Here is a 19,262-nt window from a genome sequence, read left to right on the forward strand (position 1 = left end):
GTACATCTGTGGTTGCATTGTTCTATAATTAATTTGCCATACTTTATAAGCATGTAAGAGATGATTTCATGGATAGCCATAGACTGCACGTCTTTCAATGTAGACTTCCACTGAGAGGAACATATTAGACTATTTAGGAACTAAATTAGGAACTCAATTTAGACTGTCAAACCAGCTTGATCATCACTGAAAACGTCCTGGAAAATGATCTCTGGAAAAGAGTGGGAACCCTGCTGAAGGAGGCGCTCGTCAAGGGGAGGCTGGGACCTGAAGGAGGCGCTCGTCCAGAGAAAGCTGGGACCTGAAGGAGGCGCTCGTGCAGAGAAAGCTGGGACCTGAAGGAGGCGCTCGTCCAGAGAAGGCTGGGACCTGAAGGAGGCGCTCGTCCAGAGAAGGCTGGGACCTGAAGGAGGCGCTGATCCAGAGAAGGCTGGGACCTGAAGTTAAACACACATCCCTCCAGCACAGCTCCATGTTTTTCTGGTTCGTGCACTTGCTCCTCCTGAGGCATCCTCACTTTCTCCTCCTTATGTTAGAACTTGTTGTCAACTCCGTTCCCTGTCTTGTCCGCGCTGGGATGTAAACGCAAAGTTGTTTTTTGTCTGCTGCTGTTTGAATCGAGCACAGGTAAGATCAATTAATGTTACTGTGTTTAGTTGAGCGGACGTACGTGGGTTACGTTCGAATTGTATCTCAGTTATTTCAGTCACGTCTTGCTTTTTATCGCCAAAGAGGTGCCACAGAAATGATTGTTTTGCGTGTTATATCTCTTAACAGGAGAGGCAATGTTACTGTGACTCTGTTTAATGTGGTTATGCGATGCTTCAGTCAGTTTGTTCAGTATTAGCTTGGTAGCAAACTTCTCTATATGTCAACAAGCAGTGAACGCTGGCCTGCATGTGTTTCTGAAACCCTTACAGCCACTCCTTGCTTGACTTTTGACCTTACACCTGTTTGTTTTACTCACTGAAACTCTAATAGCACATGCATTTGATGTTTTATCTGATCTGAGAATGGTTTCATTACGCATCTGGGTCAATAACTAGAACCTTGACTTACAAAGTAGCAACTTGGCATTCCTCTCATTCCTCTTCCGCTGGATAACACGAGAAATTGGTTGCATTGTAGTCTTGCCAAGTGTATCTTTATTATCCTCTAATGATACAAAATATAAAGACTGACAGAAAAAAAGTGATAGTTGTGGAAGTGCTAGTGGAAGTGCTAAAACAAGAGTCAGTGTGTTGTATAGTTGATTGTCATTGAGTACAGCTGACATATCAGTCACAGCAAAGTGTAAGTGATCCATTTATATTGAAGTTACATAAAGGCTTATTGAAACTAATTATGATGACATTTGAAAAGTAATCAAAGACACCACTGTGTGAACTTTCAGTGACCACTCTTAGGTAGGAGACATGACAGAGCTGGTGAAGGTAAAGATCTGAGACATGAAGACTTTAAGGGTCAGTTTCCACATTTTCCACGCACCAACCTTTTTTTAATACCATAATCCATTTTAGTGAACATCAAGTCTACCATGTAGATGTATTGTTTTAAGGTTCTGCAATTCACACGGTTCTTTTGAATATGACATAAACAAGGTACTTGTGCTGAAAGAAAGGATGAGCGCTTCAGTGAAGAAACCCACCCCACTATGCCCTTTACTGATCAAGTTAGTAGCCTACCACATGGCTCCTGATGCCCCCCCAAAAGTCTGAGATAGAAAGGACAAATGGGAAGAGAGAGCCAGCATATCACAGGGGTTATAAAGTGGGCTCATCCCTAACCCTAACCCACTGTTCATCATAGCCACTAGCAGAACACACCATTTTAATAACCCAACCCATACAGCATCGCCACGTTCAATGGACCCACGCTCCGTACCTGCAAGCTCCAGGCAGTGACAACACCAATACTACCTACTCTAGCACCTGGTCCCTAGCAGCCCCCACATCCAACACACAATAAGAAGAGTCTGCAGCTAGATATCAGAAGACAGGGGAGGCAGAGCCAAGATGAGATGCCAGTCTAGGCTATTCCTCATCCCCACCGATCTAGGTTGTGTGCTCTCCCTCCCCCCTACTGAATATTTCCCTAATTCTGTTTTGGCCCCCCGACTAATATTATTCCTCTGCATCCTAAAGAATATGTGCTAGAACTGTGTAAATGAAATCCAAGAGGAACCTAAATAATGACATAATAATGTCTATACTATACCGAATGTAATGAACCTAGGGCTACCAGCTAACCAGTGGTTATAGAGTTATCGGATTCCCCTTTTGAGACAGACAAAAATTCATTGGTATGCATTTACAACAGACTACAGTAAAGATAAAACAGCCAGGATCTAAAAGTTAATGAGTAAACTGTTTGTCAAGGCTGCTTGGTGCTGCTGGACAGAGCATGCAGGCCCTGTTTCTGTTTGGAGTAAGTGATCTCAGTTATGTGTTGTTCCTGTTTTTGACAAGTTATACCTGTGTGATGATGTGAAACAAATACAGCCTGCAGGGTTTATTAGAAACAAGAGCATCACGGATCACTGGTTTCTTTTGTATCAGTCAGCTTATACAGCTAAACCTTGGGCTAATGGGTTTAGTTTCACGCCTGTTAACAGTCGTCGATGGCCTGGTTTCACTCATCTCGTCATGACAGGGCATCAGCGACTCTCACTTGTTTTTAATAGTGTTGCTGTAGTGTTGAAATGATTAGGGCCCATGTCTTCCTAAGTGACATTGCTTTCCACAAACACAGCATTTAGCACCTTTTCCTCCTCTCTCTATCCTCTGCAGCATACTCGCCAGACTCGCTGGTCTTGTTTTGTCTCTTGCGGAGAATGACCTGTATTTCATGCTTCTCTCCTCCATGTCCGCCCAGTGTTCATGAGTCATCTGAGGTGTGGCTGTCACTCACAACAAGGGGCCAAACCAAACAACCCCATATGATGTCTACTAACATACCATGAGGCTCAGAAACAAGTCTTTAAAGGAAGTAAAATGATACATGTGCCTGGGAGAAGTGTTTAGGGAAGTGGTGCTGGATTGCCTTTTTTGTTCTCTGTAAACTTGAGTAGTTACAGAAAATGTTTTTATGAGATCAGTTAAGGCAAAAGCATAGAGTTACTATTATTTTTAATTCACTTAAACTGTAAAAAAGAGGAGCAAAGGGATAAATCATGATCTGCAACAAAGACATTGTCCTCCATGATTTGGTTTAGTGGCACCTCAAGCAAAAACATCTAAATAGTTTGGATATTTTGGAGTAGACCAGAACTTCATCCACCTTCTTTTTTTAAGACCTCTTCATTCATTTAGTCCATAAAATCAGCTGATTCACTTTCTGTGAGGGTTGTCCCAGATAGTGTGTGGCATATCTATGCAGGTGACCTTGTCAGTTGCTGTGTCAATCTTTAGATCACCTGTCACTCCACCTCGTTGATCAGTCTGATATGTCTCCACCATTAAATGTCTGTTTTCTGCAGTTATCTATGGTGCCTAAAAGATTTAGTTACCCAGAGGATGGACCCTTCACCACTATCATTTCTCTCTTCATCTCCCTTTGTCCAACCCCAACTCGGTCTCAGCAGATGTCTGTCTAACATGAGTCTGGTCCTGCTCAAGGTTTCTTCCTGTTAAAGGAAGTTTGTCCTTGCCACTGTAACTTGCTAAATGCTGCAAAGTGCTCTGCTCATGGTGGATTAAGATGATATCAGACTGAGTCCTTCTGTAAGATGGCACTGGATCTTATCCTGTCTTGATGTTGGGTCTTTGTTAATAATATAACATAGAGTACGGTCTTGACCTGCTCTGTTTGTAAAAGGGTCTTGAGATAACATATGTTGTGATTTAGCACTATGTAAATAAAGATTAAATGATCCCCCCTGACCTGATGACCCCACGACTCATCATCTTGCAAGATGAGGCTCACATTAGAGACAGACTGATTAATTGGGATGACTAATTTTAATTTGAAATAATTGGCATTGGCTGCTACCTGTGCTCACGAGGCAAAATATTAAGTCTGCAGACACTGCAGACAGCCTCTTCAAATACCAGTCATTATTAATGCTATAATTATTACACTGTTGTTTTTTATCAATTGGATAAAAACAACAACAACAAAAATGTGATATCGGCATTATAAAGTTGTGCTCATAAGTTTACATACCCTGGCAGAATTTATGATTTCTTGGGTAGTTTCTGTTGTCATTATGAGTAAACACAGTTGTTTGACAATAAATGGCTTCACCCAACCACTAACCATGAGTGAAAAAAAGTTTTTCTCTTATCATTCATATTCTCAGAAAAATGGCCAAAAAAAATACTAATTCTGCCAGGGTATGTAAACTTATGAGCACAACTGTATATCAGCCGACCTGCTCTCTGATTATCGGCATTGACAAACTGATATCAGTTGACCACTAGCTAACACTTGTAGTTTCAAGAGAAACAAAGAGAAAGAGAAATAGATCATCATAACATATCCTACAAATATTTGGGATAATAAGTTGGTAATCTCTTAAAGGTGACATATCATGCAAAATTGACTTTTTAATGGTTCTTTACCTGAAATATGTGTCCCTGGCATGTCTACAAACCCCCCGAGAATGAAAAAAATCCATTCTGCCCCTGTTTTGATTTCTACACCTTTCTGTAAATGTGTGTGAAACGAGCCGTTTCAGACTTCCGTGTTTTTGTTACGTAACAACAATATCTGGTCTGTCACGGAGTCAGAGCTCGGAGCTTGTTCAGCCCATAGACTGTATAAAATAATACTGAATCCCTCCCCCGTTTTTCATTACCTGCACAAATGTGTGCTAACAAGGAGCTTAGGAGGGAGGCATGCTAGTTGTAGGCTGTCTTAATAAACACAAAGGTCGGTTTTACTCCCCACGTCTGCAGATTTGAAGATCTAGTGGATGATTTTTATTTATCATAGATAAGTGCTAGCGCTAGTTAGCATAGCTACATAGCTACATGTCGTAGCTGTAGCTGTGTAGCAAGACACACATCTACATACTGACAAATAAAACAACAAACACAGAATCTGTGACCAATCCTTCAGAAAAGGTCCCGCTGCCTTTCTGGCAGAGGTCGGTTTTACTCCCCCCGTCTGCAGATTTGAAGATCTAGTGGATGATTTTTATTTGTCATGGATAAGTCCTAGCACTAATTAGCATAGCCACATAGCTACATGTTCATGGCTGTAGCTGTAGCTGTGTACCAAGACACACGTCGACATACTGACAAATAAAACAACAAGAAACACTAAATCTGTGACCAATCCTTCATAAAAGGTCCTGCTGCCTTTCTGGCAGAGGTCGGTTTTACTCCCCACGTCTGCAGATTTGAAGATCTAGTGGATGATTTTTATTTATCATGGATAAGTGCTAGCGCTAGTTAGCATAGCCACATAGCTACATGTTCGTAGCTGTGTACCAAGACACACGTCGACATACTGACATATAAAACAACAAGAAACACTAAATCTGTGACCAATCCTTCAGAAAGGTCCTGCTACAGGCGCCTCTCCGTCAGGATCAGATTCTGGATCAGATTCAGAGGGTTGAAGTAACGCAATCTCTGAGCAGCCGTGTATATTCAGCCAAGATGTAAACATTAGATCAACGTGCTGGAGAGCCGAGGCACATCCACTTCCGGAGGGGGCGTGGTCAGAGGGAAAACAGAGTGTTCTGATGAGGACTGAAGAAGAGGGATTTTCAGGCAGGCCAAAATCTGATTTCAAAGTGTTTTTTTGAGCATAAACTTTAAAGACATGTTTTGGGGACCTCTTAGACCAATATATTGATGAAAAAAGTGTGATATGTCACCTTTAACGTTTCACCCTTTAGTTGTTCTTTGTGTTTAGTGCTAATTAGCAAATGTCAGCATGGTGGTAAACACAGAAACCATTACACCTTGTTGGCACTAACTGGTTATTAGCATTGCCATTGTGAGCGAGCCAGCATCCTGACATCAGCTTAGAGCAACACTGTTCCTGACTGCTGTCACACTGTTAGAATGTTGTTGATTCTCCTTAGCTTGACTTAAGTGATTAACGACGGTTACAAATTCTCTGTTGATTATAATATATATACTAGTTGTCTTTTTAAAAGTTTATCTCCAGGGGGTAAATGAATGAATATTTGAATATAAATTTTGATGCAGTGTTTGTGTTTTTGAGGTTGAACAAAAAGACAGATCAAAATCTCTTAGGTTACTGCTCAGACTGTTACATCCTACGTCATCATGATCCTAAATCCAGATTAGTTTTATGTTACCCTAGTCTAAAAGCCTGCAGGGTACTTACTGAGGACATATATTAAATCACATTTCTATATCTGATTGAAACTGATGTCTTTCTCTCATCAACCGTTTCATGGGATTAAAATAAAAATGATTGGAGCCCACCTTTGAAAGCATGGTGCTAGCATTGTTTTAACCAAGGGGCAACCTCTGGTCTAAAAATATGAGTCCAATGCGGAAGTGTTAAAAACTGCAGTTCATCGAGGATCCGCTTGAGGCTGGCTCTGGAAATACCAGAAACCACATACACACCAATTCAAAAAAGCAGATCTTTACAGCAGAAATAAACATGTTTAAAGCCTGGTACAAAAGACAAATGTATTCTGGATAGCTCATTTCTTGATCGGCACACACTTTGCGGGGGTGAATTTTTTTCTAATGCTGCAATTTTAAAGATATTGAGATTACGAGTCTTATGATGAGAGGAACAGCTGACTTGATTGACGGGAACACTGTAGCTGTTGGCTAGGAGGATCAAAGCCCACCTCTTTACCTCACACTAGCTTGACAGCAGTAATATGGCTTCCGCCGACAATTGGCTCAAAACAGTGCTTCAGAAACAGATGGGTGACGTCACGGATTCTACATCCATATTTTATACAGTCTGGTTTTAATCTGAGTTTAAGTCGTTCTGACTGTGGTGCCAAAATCCCACCTAAGCAGTTTGCTACAAACACACTCCTGTCTTGTGGTGTGTGTCAAACAGATGATCCAGAGTCTCACAGGAGGGCCCCTGTATGAGTTTGTGTCATAACTACTTTAGTCAAACACTGATGTTTATGTTTAAGGTGTGTCTGCCTGAGAACACCTGCTACCTCTAAAACTCTCTCTGTTGGATAAATAAACTTTGATAGAAATAGAGTGCAGTTTGCCGGAGGGGAAAAGCAGCTGTTTTTAGCTGTTGTGACTGTTTTTCCTGCCTTGTGTTTACATATTTTATTCAAGCCATTGTCTAAGTGTATTTGATCAGTATAATACAGTCACAAGCTTTGCTTCCCATGTACACAACAGTGGATCAGTCTCATTGGCCCTTAAGGCTCTCTGCTCGCGTACACACACTGCAGCCAATGAGGGTTACAGCTCTTAAACCGAGACACTCTCTGCTTTTTGTTGGGATTCAGTCAGAATGTGACGGAGTATCATCTGCATTTTCCTCCTTCCTTTTTTATTCTCTTGTTCAACCAGCTTCTCTTCACCTTTAGTGCAAGGAAACAGTTGAAGGCATAACAGAGCAAACATTAAGCAGAAGTATAAGAAGAAGGTGGTCTCAAACACCTGCATTCTGCCAAGAGGTGTATCAAGTGGAGACAGATAAAGGCATAGTTACACAACATTCATCTTGCATGTGTCTTATAAGATGAATAGGAAATGGAAATCAGTGTATTCACAAACATCCTCTGTTAATCTGTAATAAATCATGTTCCTTACAGCAGTCCTTTTTGTTGTGTCTTTGCCTGAGAGCGGGTTCCTCTTCAAGCTTTCACACTTTGTCTAACCAGTTCCTTGAGCTCACGGTTAGATTTCCATTGCAACAGTCTGTTGTTTATATGTTTTTTTTTCCTCCTGTAGGTAAACCAGTCTGTTTGAAGGCATGTGAGTCAGCAAAGTAGAGCAAAGGGCTTTCTGACACAAATCATAAAGGTGTGTTTATTTTCAATTCCTGTTGAAGAAGTAAGCTATTAATCCTTGAAATCCTTATTCACTTTCAAAGTAGAGCTGCATGATAACCTGTGCATCAAGTATCTGTTTCTCATGCTAATTAAAATGAAAGAGAAATAACAGAAAGTAGTTAGGGTTTATGATTTATCCATCAGAAGTCATTTTAGTCTCACAAGTTGTATCTCTGCCCCTGTGTCTCACCATGTTTTTTTCTATTTCTGCCTCTTTCTCTCCCACAGCGGTGAGGTGGGGAGAGTGTTCCTCCCCTGGCTTCATATGGCCCCTCTGCATGCCTCCTCAGTCCAGGCATGACTGTCACACCTACAAACCTCAGTGCTCAACCTGGTTCCTCCTCTTACAGCGACACAAGTCCCAGGTTGGTATTTTAAGAACATGGCACAACCATCAGAGCCCATAATTTCCTCATAATTGTCAAGAGATAGAAGTTCTCACACTTACTGTGTTACATATTGTTCTGTGTTTGCTGATCATCTGATTGAGGCGTTCATTAAAAAAAGTCTGACTCATGTGATGTCTTTTGTAGGTTTCACCTGTGACATCAGTGCAGTGTGTTATACTTGGCATTAGATAGATAGATTCAGGTCTGATAGAAGCTCTGATGCCACTGTAGGCCTTTTGTGTCTATGTGTGTGTGCGTGTTTGTGCGCTGACATCACTTTTACCTTCTGAGCTTTATCTCATCACATACCAACTAGATCCGGTGCAGTGCAGATGGATGAGGTCGATGCCCTGCGTTTGAAGCTCTCCACTGAGGACTCGGCGTCTCTGGCTCCCTCCTTGGCTGAGCCCATCAACCTAGAAGGTCAGCTGGTCACTTGAAATCGATATGCTGAGTTTGTATGGACAGGGTCGTGAAGTTCGCTCTTGCCCTTTGCATTTTTTGAGATTTTTTTTTATGTGTGGTATTTAGATAGGGACCATGTACATCCTCATAGTTTAACTGATTTGATGTACTCTACAATATATACCCCATAAAACAATGAGAACGTATATTATAGACCAATTATTTCATATATTTTACTGATGGCATAAAATCCAAAACTGACAAAGAATTCCCTTTAAATTCTAAAATTTTCTGTAATTTTTCTCTTTTAATGGTAAACCAATGATTTTCTAACAACGAGAGGATAGAGGTGTACATAAGCACCTAGATAATATAGGGCACCAAGGCCTCCGTGAACCTACCAGTAACTTAATTCTTCTTTTACTTACAGCTGCTTGAAGCTATGAGGGGTCACAGATCTGGAAAATCAACCCCTGGATTTGTCATTAGGCTCGAAAGGCCAACACAAGGGCATTGTTACAGACCTTCACAAATGCATAAACAAGGATTTATATAATAATTGTCTTTATTTAGACTTGCAAATCATTGAAAGCAATGCCCTCATTTACAATGCAACAAGCATATAAAAAAACATTAAAACACAAGATAAGCAAATAAAAGATATTACCTCACAAGAATGATGATCAATTAAAAAAAAGAAAGGAATTCAAAATGAATGTTAAAACAAAGTCAGTAAAAGCAGGTTCAATCAGAGGTTAAATGTTTAATTTAAGATAAACTACATTTTGTAACACTAAGCAGTTATGTCAAGAACGGAAACTGTGCTTAATAGAAAGTATTATTTTTGTGATGATGCCGTACATTTATTTTTTTTCCCAAAAAAAAAAAACCTTTTTGTTTTGATAGTCATAAAAAAAGTTTGAGAAAACTAAAACCAAGCCTCAAAAAGAAAACACAGTCAAAAATGTCTCCCATGAGACTGATAAGATCCCACTGTGATTCATACTTGCATGACCACAAAGTAGCTTTATTTCCATTTGTCATCCAGATTCCCATTATGCTCTGCTGCGAGCCGACCTCGAGTCCGATGCCCAGAACCTGGAGGTAGAGTCATGGAGCCTGGGAGTGGACCAGAACTATCAGAAGAACCTGAGCAAAGAGGCCATCAAACGACAGGATGTCATCTATGGTGGGCTGAAACAACTGACGCTGTAACTTCAAATACACAAAGATAAAAAGTCATTCAGTAACTGTATATCATCCTGTTAGTTGTGTGCATACAGGCAGAACTTTATTGTGTCAGTTACTTGTTGAAGAAGATCTAACAATGAACGATACCCGTAATACACATCTCAGGTCCAATTCAGAGCTCCATGTCCCCTTAAGCTTGTTCACCTGCATTTATGTATCCCTGTTTTTAAATACAGAGTTGATCCAGACGGAGATGCACCATGTACGCACCTTAAAGATCCTCCTCCATGTCTACATGCACGAGTTGAGGCAGTCTGCGCTGATAGAGGAGTCTAGGCTGGAGCGGCTCTTCTTAGGGGTGGAAGCTCTGCTCTTCCACCATCAGCGTTTCCTCAACCACCTTAAAATGCACCAGAGTCAGAGCCAGGAGGAAGACAGTCCAAACAACTACCAGATCACACAGCTGGGGGATATTCTTGTTTCACAGGTAGGATGAACAGACAATTATTCCAAACTATCTTAGTTATCAGAGAGAGGTTCTCCCAGGCTCTCTGGTCTAAAACCACAAGTTGTTTCATGTGCATCTTGGTTGTTTGCAAGTTGTTGTTGTTGTTTCCCAAGATGCAGCATTGACAATGTGAATAATGTGACAGACACAATCACAACAACGTCTTTGCTTCACCAATTACCTGTGATTAATGTAGGATTAAACCATTGTGCCCATTGTGCACCCCTGCTTTCTCTGCTCAGCTGCACCTAGCTCTTCATATTGTGTAGTCACCCACCTCTCTTCACCTCTGTCACTCTCTCTGAAGACTGAGTCTTCAGGTGTACGTAGGAATGGCTGGTATGTCTGAAATGAGCTGTGAGGGACTGCAGATGGGTGTGTTTGTTTCTCAAGGTCACAGAGTTCTGTCTTGTTGTCTGTGGTCGATACATTTTTGAGTGGGGTAAAATGACAATAACGTGATATCTGATTGAAGCACGGATGAACCAGGTTTATAAAGATACCCTTTGAGGTCCTGCAAGCAAACTGAGGATTCCGTTGGTCACATTTTTGGCCTCATTTACTGTCAGATGACTTTGATTATTACTAAAAATTCAGGGGATGTTGTTGTGAATCCAAAGAAGCCTGCAAGGTTTGGTCTGTCATTAAAGTAAAACTGGTAAATGTAACAAAATAATGTTAGTGAGCAGATCTAAAGAAGATGTTAGGGCTTTTTAATGATCTAATTCACTTCAGCCAATCACAATAGACTCATGTTCTGCTTCACATCACAACCTCTCCTATAAAGCTGCAATGTGTCATATTTCCCTTTTCAATTCAACTGTTTTTAGCCACAATACCTTTCTCACAGTTTAGGTTTGTGTTTGTTACACAGCTTTCATTCAATGCAGTAATTTGCAGTGAGGATCAATTCTGATCTGGTATATTCCATCTCATTTGTTTCCATTAAACATTCCATATAGACAGACATCTGCCCTGACTGAGTTAGGGTTGGAAAGAGGGTTAGAGGGAGATGAATCTACCATGAGCAGAGCACTTTGCAACATTTAGCAAGTTACAGTGGCAAGGACAAACTTCCTTTAACAGGCAGAAACCTCCAACAGGACCAGACTCATGTTACACAGACATCTGCTGAGACCAAGTTGGGGTTGGAAAGAGGGATAGAGGGATAGAGGGAGAGAGAGAGAGATGATAGTGGTGAGACAGATATTAATAGTAGTTGCAGCTAGAGTCTGGCAAGTCCACAGCAGCAGGCTGTCTACGGCAGCGACTCAGAGGACCCTACGAGACAAGGGAGCTCAGGGCCTCCAGAAAGGTCTATGGTTAATAACTTTAAAGAGACAGGTAGAGAGAGAGGGGAAAGATAGGATCCCAGTGTGTCAGACAGGACTCAGTCTGATCTCATCTTAATCCACCATGAGCAGAGCACTTTGCAGCATTTAGCAAGTTACAGTGGCAAGGACAAACTTCCTTTAAAAGGCAGAAACCTCGAGCAGAACCAGACTCGTGTTAGATGGACATCTGCTAAGACTTTGGGGATGGAAAGAGGGATACAGAGATGAACACCCTGTGATATTTTTTGATATACACATTTAAAGTAACCTCAATGCAATGTCTTGGCTTCAAATTTGTGTCCTGTTGTTGGTATTAATGTCATTTGTATTTCTTCTCCTGTTAGTTTTCAGGTGTAATAGGAGAAGGAATGATGGAGTGTTACAGCGTGTTCTGCAGTCATAGCAGTGAAGCCATCAGCTTCTACAAAGACCAGCTACAGAACAACAAGAAGCTACAGATCCTGATAAGGGTAAGAACACAGAGAGGAAACTGAATTAACTGGTGCATGTTCTAATAAAGTTAAGCTTTTCTTTTTTTTTTGCTCAGAAAATTGGTCAGCTGCCTCTGGTGAGAAGGTTGGGAATCCCTGAGTGTTTCCTGTTGGTAACTCAGCGCATCACAAAATATCCCCTCCTGGTGGAGAGAATCATCCAGAACACTGAAGGTAAAATCTTACCTCTAATCTCCATGTCAAGCTGAACTGTTTTGGTAACATGAATGCAGACCTGGGTGACTTAAACTTGTGTAAGCTCAGGCTTATCACTTTCTGCCATGTGCTTTCTACAGATGACACAGAAGAGCACCAGTCTCTGGTTAAGGGTTTGGCTCTGATCAAAGAAACCCTCTTACAGGTGAATGATCAAGTCTGTGAATATGAGAAAGCTTCTCGCCTGAGAGAGATCAGCCTTCGTCTGGAGCCCAAATCTCAGGGCCGGCTGAAGGACGGTCAGCTGTTCCGCAGGGAGGATCTGATCCAAGGAGAGAGAACGCTGCTGCACGAAGGCACAGTAACGTGGAAGACGCCTGGTAAACAGAAAGGTTTGTGACTGCTTTATTGACATATTGCTCACCTATAATGGGAAGCCTTATGCTGCATGTTTTAAACACCTGCTGAACTGGGACACACTCAAGGTCTGAGTAGTTTGCAACGTCACAACCTTGTGCTTTTTCTTGCAGTAGCCTATCTTTATGTTGTTACTGCAGTGGCAAAGATCAACTGTCCCATAGTGCAAGGTCCTTCTTTTATGGTAACTTGAGTCATACATCACACACTCATTTTGTTTTGGTTTCAATCTGTGTCCCTGCAGAGATCCAAGCTGTGCTGCTGTCAGACGTTCTCCTCCTCCTGCAGGAGAAAGATCAGAAGCTTGTGTTTGCTGCTGTGGTGAGTTCTGCCCGAGCACTAATGAGACTTTTGCAAAGACTGATAAGTCCAGTTTTTCCATAGTTGTCTCTGAGAAAGTATCAGTCTCTTTATTTTCATCATGTAATTTCATACCATATTAAAGGACCAATCATGGTCATTTTCTTACTGATAGTAACACCTGCTGTATTTTAATGCAGGAAAACAAACCTGCAGTGATCTCCCTTCAAAGGCTGATAGTCAGGGAGGTGGCTCATGAGGACAAAGCCATGTACCTTATCTGTGCGTGTACCACCAGCATGCCGGAGATGTACGAGATTCACACAAGCTCCAGAGAGGAGTGCATCACATGGACAACGATGATACGGGAAGCTGTGAACCGGTAAGCTGCAGACTTCAGGAAAGCGAGAAAGGTTGCAGTGTTAGGGTCGTGAATATACAAACAAATTGTCATTGATGTGTTAAGATGCCATGCAAAGGACTAAATCTTCAAACAGAGTAAAGCTTTGGACTGACAGATCAGAAGGAAAATGTGAACACTGTGAAACTGTGACAGACAATGCTGATTTAGATGTCTGTGTGATCCAGGTACCCAGAAGAGGAGCTGTTTCGGGAGCTGACAGCCAGACTGCAGCAATTTCAGGGTGAGAGCTGAGACTATCTTCCTCTAACTCAACCACTGTAAATTCTCTCCTCATATCCTTTCTAGTGAGACGTGTTGCTTAACCTCTGCCGTTGCTGTTTCAGATATACTAAAGATGAGAGACGACCAGATAAGACAGAGTCTGACGGAGAAGCAGCAGATCTTTGCTGCTCTATACGAGACTCTGACCGAGCAGGAAACCCCCCACAAGGGTCTGCTGCTGCGAGGAGATGCTTCTGACCTCCAGCAGGGGGAGACACTTCTCAAAGGAGCCATAGCTGAAGGTGAGAGCTGAGGGTGATTTTCTCAAAAGTGAACTGCAGCTTTATGGATCACTCTTTTCAGGATAGCAGGAATAATGAGGCAGTATTTAGTGTTAATGATTTCTGCTTGAAGTGAAATATACTCTCTTCTTTATTCCAGTTCAGCCATGCCATGAGTCAGAGTTAGGAGATGTCCTTTGAACTGGAGATTAAGAACTTGTTGTTTTCTTTTGTCTGCAGTGGAAAACCTGCAGAACCTGCTTTTCTCCAGGATTAGAGACCCAAACCTTCTGATGAATGAGAGGGAGACACAGGAGGGGCTGCCTCAGAGGAGGACTGAGACTGATGGGGTGGATGTAGATAACCCTGATGCAAGCCCCGTGACAAGTAAGCCAACCTGGTAGTGACGTTAACACCTTTTAGATGCTTGTGTCAATGTCAGTGTGTAGAGAATGACGAGGGTTAAAGGATTTACTGCATCGCTCCTCCACACATCATCCTCAATCATACCTAAAAGTCCTTTGACTAACTGTTCTAGATTAGTTCACTCATGCTGAATATGTGAGTGGTTCATTGATTGTTTGTTGAGTTTGATGTGTTATATTTCTCTTTGTCAGATGGAGCTGCAGCTGATAGTCCCGCTGACAGTGAGGACAGTCCAGGGGAGAACACTAACAACACTGGTGACCTCGAGATGCAGGAAACATATGATGAGAGTCTGGAACTGTCTGTGAGTGAGACACATCTCGCGAAAGTTTAGTTTCATTCTGGTGATTAAATACAGAGAGTTTATATTTGTTGTGCTTTCTCTGTTCAGGCTGATGACGAGACAGATTTGCAAATCCGGGGTTTAACTTCCAATCATTTCCCTGAGGCAGAGGTAACCCTTCTTACACACATTTTGTTTATTATTTTCATCTTTCATTCATCTTGATTTGCATGTAGAAACACCACTGAAACGTTTGTTTTACGCAGCTGTGTGACCGAGTGATTCTGCTAGCTCAAAGGCTCTACAGCTTACAGGTAAGACAGTTTGAATTGCTTGTAAATTTTTGTTTTTTAATCATCAAGCACCTCAGTTCTTTAAGTGTGCATGTATTGCTCATGGCTTCATTTGTGTGATTCGATATGCAGGCAGTAATCTCCCAGCAAGACAGCCAGATTGAGCTGCAGAATGCGTTTCAATCAAAGACCAAGCAGCCTGCTCGTCATTACAACAGTGTGCTGCTGGAGCAAGAGAAGCAGCGAAACCTAGAAAAGCAGAAGGAGGAACTTAACAACTTGCAGAAGCTGCGGGTGCAGCACCGAGATGAGCTGCAGCGCTGGGAGAAAGATAAGGAGAGGCAGAGGATTCAGATCGAGACTCTGGAGGCTCAGCTGCAACAGAGAGCAGAGGAGTGCGCAAAGTGGGAGGAGGAGCTCAACAAGGAGAGGGCAGAGCTGGAGAAGCAGAGGGGAGACTATCAGCAGGACCTGGAGAGACTGAGGGAGTCCACCAAATCAGTCGACAAGGACAAGGAGCGTCTGAACCAGGAGAGAGAGCGTCTGGAGCAGCTGCAGGAAAAGATAAAGAAGATCATCCCAAACCTGGGACAGTCCAACTATGATGATCCTTCACAGGTGAGGAGTAAGATCTGACTCAATGTTTATTAACAACTTGAATCAACGCAGTATGAATCAATGATCATGTCTCTTTTGTCTTCCAGTCCTGGAGTCTCTCTAGCTACCAATCGTTCAGAGGAAGCATCCTGAATGGAGGAGGAGTGAGTTTTAGCGCGCCTAAAAAACTGCAGGTCCCCACCTCCTCAGACTCAAATGACATTCCTCCAAAGGTTCCACCGCGCAGAGAGAGCATTAGCCCTCAGCCGGCCAAGCCTGAGCTCCCCATCCAGCTGATGAGCACCACCAACCAGGTGCACAAGCTTGCAGCCCTGCAGCAGCAGATCCCCACCAAGCTGGCCACTTTGTCCAAGGGAAAGGAGAAAGTCTTCAAGACGAAGAGCTCCCACCACCGAGTCCACAGTGCAGGTCAGGATACAGAGTTTCTTTAGTACAAGGGTTAAGTTGAGTTTGAAACTTTTGACTAGATCCTGTCTCTATAAAGATATATGACACTTGTTTTATAATGTGAGGGCGATGTCAGAGAACTAAACAATGCTCATCTGTCTGAATAATTTAGCTCCTGCCAACATTGTTCATCAGCAGTGACTCATTTGTTAGTATCGAAGCAGGCGAATTAGAGAAGTCCCATCAGCCTGCAGTTGTGAAACCCATTAAGATATCATTATTTAGCAATTTTACAACGGCTTCATATATGAAATTCCTCTATACTATAATCTAAAAACTGACCCCAGTCCTGTCCTCCTACATCCAGCCTCCATAGACGTGAACCAGGTGCTGCCCATCCGAGTGACCGGAAGGGATGGAGGAAGTATGAGATCCAAAAGGAACGCAAGTCCTCAGAAAACCCACCACTCAGGTACAGTCATACAGACAGGTACAACGAAAGTCTCACCACCCTCAGGAAGGAGATGATGATATTTTACAGTCTTTGTTTAGGACAAGTGTGGTCTGTTCAGGAAAGGCATTGAATAAAGAATATCAAAGAAAATCAAAGACTTTACCTGAATCTGATGCTCATCAATAGAGAAGTAGAGACAATACTGAAGGGCTAAGCAGGTCCTACAAGACCCATTTTTAGTGGACATTTACTTAGTTTTAAAAGTGGTTTCTCTTTAGATTTATTTGTAACAGTATTCGTCTATAAATATAATTGTTAACTCTGTAAAGGTGTCAGTAAAACCACAGATGTTTATTGAAGGAAATAAATCCTTCATTTCAGCTGTAAAGCCGTGTTGGTTAAGAAAATGATCTGTGAGTAGAGGCCAGGTTTATGATACTGGCCAACCAGTATTTGGCTGTACACACTTGTTTCAATTAATTCCAACTTGGATGAAATCATAATTTTCAGTTCACACTCAAAGACTAAATAGGAGCTTGCATTGCTGTAATTCTTCAAGTACCCACAGTAGCTCTGTACAGTTATTTCTCCGTTGCTTCCTTTAGGTGCCTCTAACCTGCAAGGATCCGCCCACAGCATGAAAACAACTCAGTCCTTCAGCACGCACAAGAGGAGCAGCAGCGATGCTGCACCGCCCGCACCGCCTCCTTTCCCCAAAGACATTCTCGCACCAGGCAAAGAGAAGGTGATATTTCTTTAATACTTTACTACAGACTGGAGTTTGGATGAGGACTGGTTCATCATAAAGACTTTTACACATGGAAAGACTGACAGTGCTACTGAAGACTCTGGACTTGACTTCATGCCGTTGGTTTGCGTCCTGTATGAAGAGAATTGATGCTACTGTGGGGATTAACCACTGGACACCAGCCGTCTAGGCTCACATGAACTTTGGTACAAAAAAAGACTTTTGACGCAGAGGTTGCACAAAAAATGTAAATAGTTTGATCTGTTTGTACATTTGGAAAGAGAATAGATTGAATGTAGAAGTTGCAAAAGGAAAATACTTTGCCAAAGACTCATGGGAAGTTATTTTTAGCATTTTTATTTGAAATGAAAGTAGGTTGTTTTTTAACCATTTAGCACTCATGTCTTATCTCTTATCTGTCTCTTTAAGTTTACATCTGTTGAGATGTGGGGTGCCAAGCACAGAGGTTTTATTTGGAATGAATCCGACAGTTGTGTAATGTGTTCTTTGGTCCTCACTGTGTTGTAATTAAGTTAGAGATTAATGGCTAATGGTTTGGCTGTTGATAGTAAATATTAAGATGACACTGCCTTTAAGTTAATTTTAATATTATTTCCATACCTTTCTCTTGTAATGACACATTGACCACTTCACCTTTTGTTCCATTTAAAATTCCTCTCAATCCAAACTTATGGGTCTCAGAATAAAAAGAGAATTGACTTGACACTAATGATGTTATGAATGGATTGATTTAATGAAACTAAAATAACTGTAGATAATTTAGCAAACACTAAAGAAGAAGAAATTACATCAAAGTAGATTCTGGTCCTTGCTTTTGATATCACTGTGTTATATCTAAATTATAGCAGATATACTTCACCTGTTCAGGCCACAAAGGTGAATTTATGGACCCAGAGTATATTTTCATCTTATCTTTAAAAATATCTGTATAGGAATGCCATGTGGGATTACTTATAGGATGATCCCCCTCCTCCACACAACCCTTTACTTCACTTTTCAAATGAATAGGAGTCTTAATATCAACCAATCAATCATCAATCTTTATTTATATAGCACCAAATCACCACCAAATGTTATCTGAAGACTCTTTAGAAACAGAGCAGGTCTAGACCATACTCTGTTATATTATTAACAAAGACCCAACATCAAGACAGGGTAAGATGCAGTCCTATCTTACAGGCAGGACTCAGTCTGATCTCATCTTAATTCACCATGAGCAGAGCACTTTGCAGCATTTAGTAAGTTACAGCAGCAAGGACAAACTTCCTTTAACAGGCAGAAACCTCGAGCAGAACCAGACTCATGTTAGACAGACATCTGCTGAGATCCGAGATGGGGTTGGAAATAGAGATAGAGGGAGATGAAGAGAGAGAAAGATGATAATGGTGATGCAGATAGTGGTAGTTGTAGCAGCTGGAGTCTGGCATGTCCACAGCAGCAGGCTATCTATGACAGCGACTCAGAGGAACCTACGAGACAAGGGAGCTCAGGGACTCCAGAAACATCTATGGATAGTAACTTTAATGGGACAGGAATGGTTTAAGTAAGAGATAGGCAGAGAGAGGAGAGGATGGGGAGAGATAGGATCCCAGTGAGTCAGTTCCCCAGGCAGTCTAAGTCTATAGCAGCATAACTAAGAGCTGGTCCAAGCCTGAGCAAGCTCTAACTAGAAGATTTATCTAAAAGGGAAGTTTTAAGCGTACTTTTAAAGGTAGAGAGGGTGTCTGCCTCCCAGACCCTGACGGATAGATGATTCCAAAGGAGAGGTGCCTGATAGCTGGAGGCTCAACCTCCCATGCTATTTTTAGACACTTATGGTATGATGAGCATGCCTGCATATTTGGAGCATAGTGTTCCAGAGGGGTAGTAGGGCACTATGAGCTCTTTAAGATAACATGGTTAATATTGTTTTTGATCCTACCAAACTACCGTCAGAAAACAAAAGCAAATACCTAAGCGTGGT

The 19,262-nt window shown here is 41.8% G+C and overlaps 1 protein-coding gene across 2 annotated transcripts; it reads left to right on the top strand.

Moving 5' to 3' along the window:
* Positions 1-355: 355 nt before the first annotated feature.
* arhgef18a (rho/rac guanine nucleotide exchange factor (GEF) 18a) lies at positions 356-18,008 on the top strand. Of its 2 annotated transcripts, none has more exons than XM_034703595.1 (21): positions 356-483; positions 7,872-7,943; positions 8,201-8,337; positions 8,678-8,784; positions 9,815-9,955; positions 10,194-10,444; positions 12,144-12,269; positions 12,347-12,464; positions 12,587-12,838; positions 13,108-13,184; positions 13,364-13,545; positions 13,752-13,807; positions 13,911-14,090; positions 14,310-14,456; positions 14,687-14,799; positions 14,887-14,949; positions 15,045-15,092; positions 15,204-15,689; positions 15,776-16,097; positions 16,444-16,548; positions 17,136-18,008. In XM_034703595.1, exons 3-21 carry the CDS (start codon positions 8,270-8,272, stop codon positions 17,288-17,290), a joined length of 2,997 nt encoding a protein of 998 aa, XP_034559486.1. In that variant the 5' UTR covers positions 356-483; positions 7,872-7,943; positions 8,201-8,269; the 3' UTR covers positions 17,291-18,008. The 2 variants fall into 2 exon arrangements, with proteins under 2 accessions (XP_034559486.1, XP_034559484.1); XM_034703593.1 differs by having other exon boundaries at positions 364-627.
* Positions 18,009-19,262: the final 1,254 nt, after the last annotated feature.

Source organism: Notolabrus celidotus, chromosome 15, assembly GCF_009762535.1.
Source record: "Notolabrus celidotus isolate fNotCel1 chromosome 15, fNotCel1.pri, whole genome shotgun sequence".
Taxonomy (NCBI): domain Eukaryota; kingdom Metazoa; phylum Chordata; class Actinopteri; order Labriformes; family Labridae; genus Notolabrus; species Notolabrus celidotus.

Coding starts and splice junctions, on each gene's coding strand:
- arhgef18a (XM_034703595.1), top strand. CDS start 8,270: ATGACTGTCACACCTACAAACCTCAGTGCTCAACCTGGTTCCTCCTCT. Junction 12,270..12,346: donor AGCTACAGATCCTGATAAGG/GTAAGAACACAG, acceptor TTTTTTGCTCAG/AAAATTGGTCAGCTGCCTCT. Junction 15,690..15,775: donor ACTATGATGATCCTTCACAG/GTGAGGAGTAAG, acceptor TTTGTCTTCCAG/TCCTGGAGTCTCTCTAGCTA.